This window comes from Dermacentor andersoni, chromosome 4 (genome assembly GCF_023375885.2).
Source record: "Dermacentor andersoni chromosome 4, qqDerAnde1_hic_scaffold, whole genome shotgun sequence".
Lineage (NCBI taxonomy): Eukaryota > Metazoa > Arthropoda > Arachnida > Ixodida > Ixodidae > Dermacentor > Dermacentor andersoni.
Window position 1 is genome coordinate 55291210 of NC_092817.1, and position 12099 is coordinate 55303308.

Below are 12099 nucleotides of genomic sequence, written 5' to 3' on the forward strand. Positions count from 1 at the left end.
CGGGACTTCGGCCATCTGGTACAGGGCAGGCTAATAGTGTGGCAAAAGCCTACTTCCTCCGCTTTGCATATCTCCTAATGCAAGCAGGCGACGGTCTACAAAGTAAATAATGAACGATGCTTTTCAAATTGACCCTTTCTCGGAAACTGCGTCGTGAATACAGTTTAGGAACATTTATCTTCAGCACATGTTTGACATGTCTCCATGACAGGTCTGTCCGCGCTTGTGCCTGTGTTGCCAAACGAGATAAAAAATAACGTACAGCGCGAAGGACAAGGACTGCGAGAGACGACATACACAGCGCTGCCGGCCTTTCGCGCTGTGTATGTCGCCTCTCGCAGTCCTTGTCCTTCGCGCTGTATATTATTATTTATCATGAATTACCAACTAGCCCATGCAACCACCTTATAGGCCAAACGAGAGCTTTCATTGGGCTCCGGAAAAAAGCGCCCGCAGTTAACTTCAATCAGTTCCGTAACGTTGACGTAATACAAAGCAAGAACTTTCACATTCAAACAGCTACGTTTAACTATTGCTGAATAAAGTTTTATGCGATAGAGCCACAAATTTCGCCGCGCGTACCGCTTATACGACCACTTTGTGGAGATGTCTCCACACATTTGACTCACCACTTCGAAGCGAGTTCTAATTTCGTCCTTTCCTCTTTAGTTAGTAACCACCCAGAGGGGAGACCGCAACCTTTCGTATTGGGGGAAACATTTTTCATTGTCGGCGTCGTCATCATCATCAGCCGCAGCATCATCCTACATTTGAGTTGTCCTGAATATCTAAGGTGTACTTCCTCGTCTTGCTAAAAGATACCCTTTAATAGAAAGCTTGCCACACGATGCACCAGCAGCGTAACTGATTACCGTGACACTTCATTTTAGAATATTCAAGTACATGAGGGCCATAAGTTCACATGTCTAAACAGTCTAAAGGAGCTTAGAAAAGCAAGCAAAGAATTTCGCTCAACAACGTTTCAGTGGATACCTTGTCACTGCAATATCACTGCAATATCGCTGCAATATCGCTGAAATATCACTGCAAATGTTGCAGTTAACTAGGCAGCACGATAAGTGCATAGTAAAAATATTGCAGTGGAATTTCCCCTACTACAACGCATATTGCGCACATTTTAAAGCAAACTTCAGTGCTTGGTTATGCGAAACATGGTTAGGCCGAAAAAAATAGAAATATTAGAATGTATTCGTGCTATATGAAAAGCACTAGCCGAGATCCATTAAAAGCGTCAACGTCTCAGAAATATTACGTAATAAAAAAAGGTTAACACAAACCTACCTGGAACTCTACCGCTGCCTGGCCAGAGGCACTTGTCATGACGTAGAGGCGTTCTGTAAAGACAGAGCCTCGGGTTAACTTGCTCAAATTCTTCTGTTCCAGTCCCCGTGATGCCCACCACTTTCTAAAACAAGAGACGTGCTGCAAAAGTATAGCATACGAACGGTGTAATCACAAAAAGAAGTTTCAGTGGCTTAGATACAATCAACTTCTCAACGTAAATGGTACCATAAGACGCGATCGTTCAGTAAGTGGAAATGACCTCCCACAAATGTCGCACATGTATCACATAGTTCAAAACAAATATTCATCGTCTCCCCGCGACCAGCCATCTCACCACTTCCCCGAATTACTTATCGTCATTTCAAGGTTCCTTTTACCTGAGACAAATCGACGTATTTTACAGTCATGCCCACGAGGATAATCACTGCAAGCTGCAGCAATCTTTGGACAATGCAATGCAAGCAGCAGGGCTCATTCGCTTATTATACTTAATATAACAAAATGCCAAGCAACACACCAGCAAGTCATTTTCTCGCACTGCTCGCTGTGGTAGTATGTTTACACCAGTTGCGCTACTTTCCACAAATCACAACCATTTATAGCAACCACAACATATTCTACCAATAAATGAAGCTCGTGAACATAACATTTTACTAGTTACGATTCCTTGCCAGCCATAAGCCCATTAAAATCACGTTTACCGTCATAGCTCCAACGAAGATGCAGCGAATCCGCAAGCTGGTCATGCACTCTGTTGCATAGGCCGGTGTGGAAGTGGCAAGTGTGAGCCGTCGGAGGCTGCAGTTCACTGACCGATCTCGCAGGCCTCAAAAAGAGTTGCTGCGTCACTGATTCTGACGACCAATCCATCGACGTTACCCATCGTGAAGTAACCAGCCTATGCACTTTCCATTTCTCAGTCGATTACACCGCGATCCTTGAGATTGCCTTCGATGAGGTGTAATCTTTAACATGGTCCAATGATCATTTCTCTATCGGACCTTCCCCCTGTGCTCGGAAAGCGCATCCCACAACATGTTTTTCACGTGCGGGGCAATCTAACTGCGCCAGGTAAATATATGAATGCATTCCGCTTGATCAATTTTCTTTCTTATCACCCACCGTTCATGACCAGCTGATCCCGGTGATAACGTGGACGGAGTGCCACTCTGACTACTGCCGAAGCGTGAAATAGAAGAGCATTGGAATGGAATCGGAATAGCACTGACAGAAATACGAGTCAGACTCGTAGCTGTAGTGGCAGTATGAATTGAAGTGAACGTAAGCTTAGTAAAAACGAGCTGTTGTCCTAGAGGTCCTCTGTTTGAATTCTGCCATTCGACAATTTATATTGTTTATTAATTAAAGCCAACATCTTTCTTAGTGACTTTACTACCACTATTCCTTATCGGGTATGTCTCAAACCTATTTTCTGGGCCGATGCCGGAGATAGTGCACAGCCGTGCCAATAAAATTACATCATTTTCAGGTTTGAGCTCTGTTATTATTTTGCGCTGTTAATATTTAACTTCAAGGGGAGTACGGTAGTGCAATTAAAAGACGGGACAAAAGAAGACACACAGGGACACACACAGCGCTGTGTGTGTCCCTATGTGTCTTCTTTTGTCCCGTCTTTTAATCGCGCTACCGTACTCCCCTTGAAGATGCATTACCAACAAGCCCACATTGCAACCCTCGTGAACTTAATATTTAAGTCTGTGAATATTTTGGATAAAAGGCATGAACCGTCGGTGCTTTGTTTCATGACAATTGTTTGTGGGCTACCATTCCCAAGCTTCTGAGGAATAAATAGTTGTTTCAAAAATGTAAGGCCTGCTATGAGCCAGTTCAGTGACAGAATGCACCATAATCTGCATACACCGCATGTCCTAGAGTATGGCGTGGCATATAGCATACATATACCTAAATAAACACGGAACCTCACGGTGACGAGGATAACGACATGAAAAATTCGCTTGGAGTGTCCATATAATTGATATCAACATAATTGAACTATCTCGCTTCAGCGTCTTGTGCTTCCAGAACAGGGGGCCCTAAGCTGATCCGTCTCTAATCTGTGCATCTTCAGGACTTGCGTTTATAATGATAAAATGGCTCACTCACTCACTCACTCACTCACTCACTCACTCACTCACTCACTCACTCACTCACTCACTCACTCACTCACTCACTCACTCACTCACTCACTCACTCACTCACTCACTCGCTCACTCGCTCACTCGCTCACTCGCTCACTCGCTCACTCGCTCACTCACTCGCTCACTCACTCACTCGCTCGCTCACTCACTCACTCACTGCAGTTATTACAGCTGCGCCACTCCTACTAAATGAATTTCAGTAAAACGGCCTGCTCACCATCGGACTCACTTTTTACAAAACTGCTCGCCAAACGTGGCCAGCGCACAAAGTTTCATCAAACCACTCACTCACCTGCGCGTTATAACGTTTGCGCAACGTTCGCTCCGGTTATTAGAGCTGCCGCCACAGTGCACTGCTATACAATGACAGGACTGCCTCTTTAAGACGTCTAGCTCAACGGTGTGCTCACCTGTCAGAAAACCTTTGACCAAACGGCTACGCGGCACAAGAACTCTGGGCACGAGCGTCCGTACCGCAAACACTCAAAACCTTCTCGCAGGGGAACGGCGGAGGTCGGCACGTCTGTAATTATGAAGAGGAGAGACAGGACGTGAGTTGAAGACAGAGAGAAAAAAAGAGAAACGAATAAGTAACGAGCTTTTAGGAGGAACCAGAGCAAATATTGGCTGTCGAGATTAAACTTCTTGCTCCTTCTGGAGCCTTCATATATTTAATTTTTCTCCTTTTCTTAAGCTCCGAAATGCTGACCTATTTTCTACTTCATTATTTTAGACTATTCACGTGCCTTTAGAGGACGGCTGTGGGAGCCATGTTTACAAAATAAAGTTTGTTCTTTCTTTGTTTTTTTTTTCGACGATCCCCCTCTTAGAGGTAGCGATGGCCAGTCTGGATAAGACTGGAACATTTGCTTTCCTCTTCTAGATTAGTGCAGATGTAGGCTTTTCAAAGCGGGGTACGTCTAAAGAGAGCGGACCCCTGTTTTCCTGCTGTCGGGCTCTTGTCTGAGACGCAGTGAACTTTCTGTTGTACGTCTTCGTTTTCAGTTGTTTTTCTTTGTGCGCTAAGCCGTAGGAACATACAACGACCGTGGTATTGCCGGCAGACTGCTGGTGCGTGTGGTGTGCGCTGAAACTTGTTCGAGTATGTTGAATTTTGATGTACTTCTCGGAAAACCTCGTACTTCTCCGAGAAATCTTATTTAAAATGGTTGCTTGTACATTATTTATATGTCGTAGCGAGGAGCGTTGGCACAGCATGTCCTAGTTCAATTTATTTTTTGGAAGACAAGAATGGGTACGGAGGAGGACGATTTTTTCAGCTCTTATGGGTTTTTTTATTTTCTCATTTTTACGAAAGTGCCTAAAAGTGTGCAAACGTCTAATGTACATATCTCTTCGAGCCCACTCTTCTTTTATGTGATCCCTTACTTCCACGGGGCTTACAAACATTTCTAATGAATGTCGGAATCTCAGCTGGTATAGATTTTGTTCTGAATTTACGCCCGATTCGACTATACCAGCTTTTACCCCTCTTCTGACCAACGAAGCGCAGTGATGATAATGCATTCCTTGTGGTTGCTTTAGATTCCCATTACCAGTGTGATGTAAGATTGCCCATGGAGAGAGAGAGAGGGAAAGGGAGGTTAGCCAGTGTAAGTACCGGCTGGCTGCCCTGCGCTGGGGAAAGGGCTAAAGAGAATAAAAACAAACGAAGAAAAAAATGTTTGAGAAAAATTCACACAATAACGCGATGCTGCGCGCTACAATATCCAAAGATGGTCGCACAATTCACAAGCCCATGGAACATTCCAGCAATCCGCAATAGTTCATATTTATATATCTTCGCTCCAATATAACGTGGGACATACTACATCCATCGGCAGCAAGCTAAAATTCTTACTCCGTTGTCTTTCCGCTCACGTTACCGTAACTCCATAACGCGCCAGTAACAGCCAATGCGGACTTTCACGACTCAGTGTCTTCGAATTTCAAGTTTGTGAAAGAGGAGATGCCATGTGTTTACGTCAAGAGGATCTCCTTAAACGAAACGCCTGTACATAAAGACACAGCGATCTGAATTTTGTAAAACCATTGTCGTCCGTGGCTGTGTTGTTTTTGAAGACACACATCTGGCTGTAGTAAGAAATGGTAGATATTGGCCTTGCTAACAACCATGCATGCTAGTCAGCAGGATGTTGATTTCAAATGTGCTTTCTTTTCTTTTCTTTTGTTTCATCTTTTCTCCAGATACCGTTGCTTTTACGAGGCACCTACTTGTGAGAAAAATTTAAAAAAAAGTGGTGTAGCCCCCGCGGTTTTCTTTATGCCTGAGCTAGATTTTCATTCCTAACCTTAGCGCTAAATTCCCCAAACAACGAGCCGCCTTATTCTCATGTTAAAGTAGCATATTTCACTCCAAGCGGCGACTTCACAAAGAGAAACGCCGTTCTTGTTTGCTGTTGTTTGCATCTTGCGAGACGTGAACTCACGGTGGACTCGGTCTTCTTTCTCTTCATTTTGCAGACTGACGGTGACTGCCAGCTGCCCAATGGATCTCAGATACTTCCCGATGGACAGACAAGCGTGCACTATAGAGATAGAAAGTTGTAAGTATTACTTCACTTGTTATTTTGAAACATTGCTTTAATATTGTTATGTGTTAGTTCTCCCTTCCTGCGCACTTGACAGTTGCAAACCAAGTTATGACGGAAACACAGCTTCAGGCATATGCCTTTGCGGCTTTTGCTAGCATCTAATTGAATCCTTCTCCCCTTTGTAGGTAATGTGAGTGCCATAAAAAAAAACAGTTTTGCTGAAACTTGGCCGATATAATTTCGTAGAGTTGACAGAATGTACCTAGTGTTCCTCGTAAAACATCTATATTGTGATGGACATTTTTTCGCTGAGTGCATAAGCTACCTTTGCTGCTTTACTTGCTTATTCTTCAGCTGCATCTCCTGTTACTCATCGCTGTATAGAAGTGTCAAGGACATTAAAGCTGCATGCACGAATGCCGTGAAAATTAAGTTAAAAAATGAATTCCGTTCATAAAGCCTTACTCGTGACAACGACATGCACTTTTGTAATTTTCTATATTTATGTACGATTTGTTGACAGAAAAACTGTCCACTCGATGCGAAGTCAGTATCATTTCCGGACACCTAATAAGGATAACGTATGCGTACGCACTCATTTCATTATAGTATGTGTCCTCAGAAATACAAAGAAGAGCGAATTCACGATTATCATAATATTTCTATTAAAAACAAAAACGCAAATGAAAGCGGGAGAAACGACAACTTGCCGCCCGCAGGAGAAGCCGGCATGCACACTTGGTGTAGTGTTGACGTACAAGACCGCCGGCTGTAAATAGAGGACAATTTAGAACACACAAACAAGACTGTGCTCCCACGTGTCTATGTCAGCAACTTGCAATTGTCATAGCAGAAAGAAACAAAAGCAAAACTGAGAACGACTTTTTCACGACACCGGTTAAAGCCTATTGAACGTGCCCACGTGCAGCGTTTGGGGTGCCGTCTCAGTGACACGCACACGCACACGCACGCACACGCACGCACGCACACACACACACACACACACACACACACACACACACACACACACACACGCACACGCATACACACACACACACACACACACACACACAGAGAGAGAGAGATAGTCATAAATATCAGTAGTCAAACGTAGTCATAATACATTCTCACATAGACCCCCATGGGACCCCATAGGACCCAATCACTACTTATAGAACGCTTCGTCTCACGCGTTACAGACATACGGATGGTCGGACATATAGATTTCCAGGGAAAGTAGCCCTAGAATGCTTACGCGTTAAAAAATAACTTGCCTCAGGTAGAAATGGAGCATGTGTCATCCGCATTAGGCGTGCTGTGTTTTACCATTAAGCCAACGCGGCTGCCATTATACCGTCAAATCTGTTGCGTATTTGTGCATCTGTACAAGATTAGTTCCAGACCAGGGCAATTTTTTCTTCAACTTCGAGGCTTTCTGAGAAACTCCTATGTGTTTCCTTTGTAGCTACGTGCTACAATTCGACTGGATGCCACTTTTTTCCCTTTCATGTGCTTTCCTCCGCCTTGCAGGCTTCCGCAGGACTGATTTGTCATATTCAGTGCCCCAGCGCCTCGAGCTGTCGATTAATATGCCCCCGCTCTGCGATCGGCTAGCCTCCTGGTTAGCTCAGATGGCGGAGCGGCCACGCCGTAAAGGCGCTACAATTCGGGTGAATGCCGCTTTTCCCCTTTATTTAGTTCTGGAAGTGTCAGCCAGTGCCACTCACGGCCATGACGGCGGATAATCCGTTCAATCGCAGGCGTAGCGTACAAGGGAATCTACATACATACATACATACATACATACATACATACATACATACATACATACATACATACATACATACATACATACATAAATACACACACATACACAGACATACATACACATACATACATACATACATACACATACATACACATACATACATACATACATACATACATACATACATACATACATACATACATACATACATACATACATACATACATACATACATACATACATACATACATGCATACATACATGCATACATACATACATACATACATACATACATACATACATATGTTTCGAAACCCTTGTACAGCGTCCACATTCCGAAAGCGTTTCCTGGTTCCTGCGTATGAAAACACGAACACGCGTCTTCTTTTTCGCCCACCAGTAGATGGGCAGCACAGGAGGAAGCTGCACGGGAGGCGGAAGCAGACAATCTAGACCGTAGTCTATTTTTTGTTTTTGTTTTTTTTCTTTCTCGACGGCTGCGCTTGTAAGCGGCGACGATGCAGCATATGTATATGCGAGCAATGATAAGAGCTCGCCGCGCCTACATCTACTCTGTATGCTGCCGGCTCGGCATGCACGTTTTCATGCGCGCAGAGGTCGTGCAACTTCCTCTCGCGCCTTCGTCCAACAGCAGCGGCGTGCTGGCGTGGTACTACGTGCCTTTCTGACGAATCGAGACGAAAGAATCACGCGCAAGGAGCTGCAAAAGCGACGCCTGAACAAGAATTCCGCCAAATCTTCGCTCCAAGCCGTTCCCATTCCTTTCTTTCTCTATTTCGTTCTGCGCAAGAAAAAAGAAAGACAGAAATCCGGCATCCTGCAGAATGCACACTCCGTCTCTTTTGTCTTCACCACACTGTATCTGACGGTCTGTCTCTCTGTACTCGTCGTCTACGTGTGCGCCTCTCCTACGACCATCTGCGTAAAACCTTGCCGAGAATTCCCGCTTGATTTCTTTTTTTTATTTATAATATTTTTCTCGTTCGTGCACACTCGTAGATATGCAGAACGAGGGTGCTCGCGTGCGCGTGACTGGAAAGCGTATTCCGCATTTGATATTTTCGGCGACAAACACGCCACAAAAAGTAAGAAGTGGAAGAAGGGAGAAGGAGAGCGCTAGGCGGGCGTCAACCAGAGCAAACAGAGATTCCACCACGGAAATCTGGGTTCTTTATTGTGCTTCCTACACATTTTTTCCTCTCTTATTTTTTCTATATTCTCTCTGTTCTCTCGTAAGTTTTTCCAGCGCGCATTGCGTCCTGAGGGATCGCGTTTAGTCGAGACGCGTTTTTCGGCTAAACTTCGACGAAGCGGATCCCGTTCGTCTGGCCTCTTTTTGGCGCATTACCGGTTCGCGCGCGGCTGTTCCTTGCCTTCAGGTTGCATTCGTCCCGCATCAGCGTTCTCCATTCGCCGGCTTAGAATACAAATCACTGAATTTGACGCTGCCGAGAAAAGGAGGTCCTACGTTCGCTTTTCTTGTAGCCTGTGTGTGTTTCTCTCATTAATTATTATTGTTGTTGTCGTTCTTGATCCACGCAATTGTTAGAGAAAAAAAACTTATGCATTTTTGCGAACTTGCTGGTGTATCTGTTAGATCAATTTACAGCAGTTTAAAGAGTGGCCGTTAAAAGGTCGGCATCAAATTTTGTGGTATCGGTGACATGCTCGGATCGTGGAAGTAGAATATCGATTAAAGAAAGCAGGAAGGAAGAAAAGAAAACAGAGAGAGACGTGGGAGAAATGGGTGTTGATTACATTTAAAAAGCATCAAAAGGCAAATGTGCAGGTCTAGCTAAAGTCATTGATTATTGTTCCAAGAGGTCCAATGCGTAAGCCTTCTCGATGACAGAAATTTCACAGGTGATAAAATAGCGCGCATGTAAAAGGGGATTGGCGTCGCCATTGCAAAAATCTGGTCGTAACTTCACCCATGTCATTACATATTCCGTCTCTAATTAGTAAATATTGATTAACCGATGATAATAAAGTCATAGTAACGTTTACGCTTCAGCATGAGAGAAAGTACAGTTTTGTCAATTTTATTGAGTATTGCCAGAGAAAAATTCACCGATTGTGCATCCCACCGCTTTGTCGGTGCTATTTTCGAGAGCGATATGGCCTCTCTGCGCTGACCCCCTACTCAAAGGATGTGATAGCCGCCGCTCTGAGCTATTACCTCCGAGATCCCCACTGCCAGCGTAGGATTCCTACATAAATCATCCCGCTCGTAGCGAGTGACTTGAATTGCGGGAGAAAAAAATGTGCCGACCGATCAGTTACGATTTTTTCTCCAGCTATATGTGTAGTTATCTATACATAACGGTGTTATAATGATAAAAAAGCGGTGGTCGCTTCCTAGGATGATCAAAATATGTATTTATTCACTCTTTACCTATGGTACTCCTTCAACAACACAGTCAAAAGGATCAATCATCACATGCCGAAAATAGTTCTGTCCCTACTTATTTATTTATTTATTCAGTTACCTCACAAGCTCTCGAAGGAGTATTGCGTGAGGGGAGGATACAGGGAATTAGCAAAAAGAAAGGAGTACAAAGAAATTATACATTGTTGATAAGTAACCATGAACGATCAAATATCTAACAATAAGAATAACGCGATAAATGAAACAAAATGACTGTGTGAGGTAGCAAAAAAGGAGTACCAAGAAATTATACAAATGGTAGCTGTTGAAGATGAAAGAACAAGTCTCTAACTACGTTAACGCAATACAAAACAAACAAAGAAACAAAACAAAAAACCATACAACTTCTTATTTATTCATCACGCATATTGAGAATAACCAGCAATACAGGCTTCCTGTCTTGTATAACACATGCAAGACTAATCTCCTTGCAGTACAGAGTGTGCATGCTTAAGAACTTCGAACATGTCTCGGCCTCCCCAGATGTCCTTCGACGATTGTCATTGCACAGAGGCATCCGATCACCACCCATATCATCGCTGGGCAGCTAAGAGCGCACATTCGACACCTCTCACGGCTACCATCCAACCATTTGGCCGGTTTGCCAGCGCGAGATTCACGAGCCACGTTCTGTGCTATTGCAACGAGGCACCAGGATTCAATACTGTCTGGCATCAAGCATGCGAAACGCCCAACAACGCCACTGTGGTGTCTCCGGCAACCTGACGTGTCCCTCTCAGTTCCTGGGATTTTTAACAAGTCAGACTTGTCACCGCTGACCCCTGAAGCAATTATCTCTGCTTCTTTTAAACGACTCCTATTTTGACCCTATACACATTTACAGTGACGGTTCTACAAATTACAAAAGCTCTATCAGGGTAGTGGTTGTTCCATCGGATGGCATCTCCTTGCAGCTTACTCTCACAATATCACGTTAACGGTAGCACAACTTGCGGCTCTTCAGGGTGCAATCAATTACATCCTCCTTCAGCCACCAAATTGTTCGGTCATTTTCTGCGTTGCGCCATTTCTGCCATTTTCTGTGAAGGCAGTCCTACAAGCTCTGCAGTTTGCCCTACGTCATGGGTTACACGAGCAGCTAGTGTACAAAATTAGGCACGCTCAACGCCAAGCGCTGGAGAAATAACACGAAATTGTACTTCAGTGGTTTCCGAGCTACTGCGGAATTGTCGGCAACGATGTGCAAATGAAGCGGCGTGTTCGGCTCATCAAAACCTTAAGCGGACCGGTGCCTATAACACTCTCTTGAACGGATGATGCGTGGCAACTTCCGTCACTTGCTCGTCACATCACAGTTCTACGATGTAATTCACCGGGTTTTACCAACTCACGCTTGCACTTTCTCGACCCTAACTTGCGATTTCGCCTGCCATCCGGAATCCCTCGCCGCGAAACAACTTTATTGTGTCGCATGTGGCTGAGCGTAGCATTTACGAATTTCCATTCATTCCTAATAGGAATGGCCAACAGTGCGGCACGCAAATTGTGCGGGTGCGATGAGACACTAGAGCACCTTCTATGCCACTGCCAGCCAATTGGATGATAGAGCACTCTTGCAGGAAAAGATCCAGGGACCATGTCCCGCGCATTGTTTCGTGCACAAGGCCACAAAACTCTTCTGCACTTCTTGAAGACGATCGGGTCGTACGAATGCTTGTGTCAGCGGACATTCATATGCGAAAGCGTTATATGACTCACTTTTTTTAATTTTTCGCTTCTCTTTTTATATGTTCTTCCTTTTTCTACCACCCCAAGTGTAGGGTAGCCAAGCGGGAAGGTCCATGGTTAACCTGCCTGCCTTTCCCTCTTCTTTTATATCTCTCTCTCTTCGAAATAACTATA

At 44.3% G+C, this 12099-nt stretch overlaps 1 protein-coding gene across 2 annotated transcripts in view; it reads left to right on the plus strand.

Moving 5' to 3' along the window:
• Window positions 1-12099, plus strand: part of Rdl (Resistant to dieldrin) — a 229627-nt gene that overhangs the window by 164169 nt on the left and 53359 nt on the right. For both annotated transcript variants that reach the window (XM_055073792.1, XM_050184372.2), the window contains exon 5: window positions 5949-6031. In XM_055073792.1, coding sequence (XP_054929767.1) covers window positions 5949-6031 — 83 coding nt within the window. The remainder of the gene's footprint in view (window positions 1-5948; window positions 6032-12099) is intronic.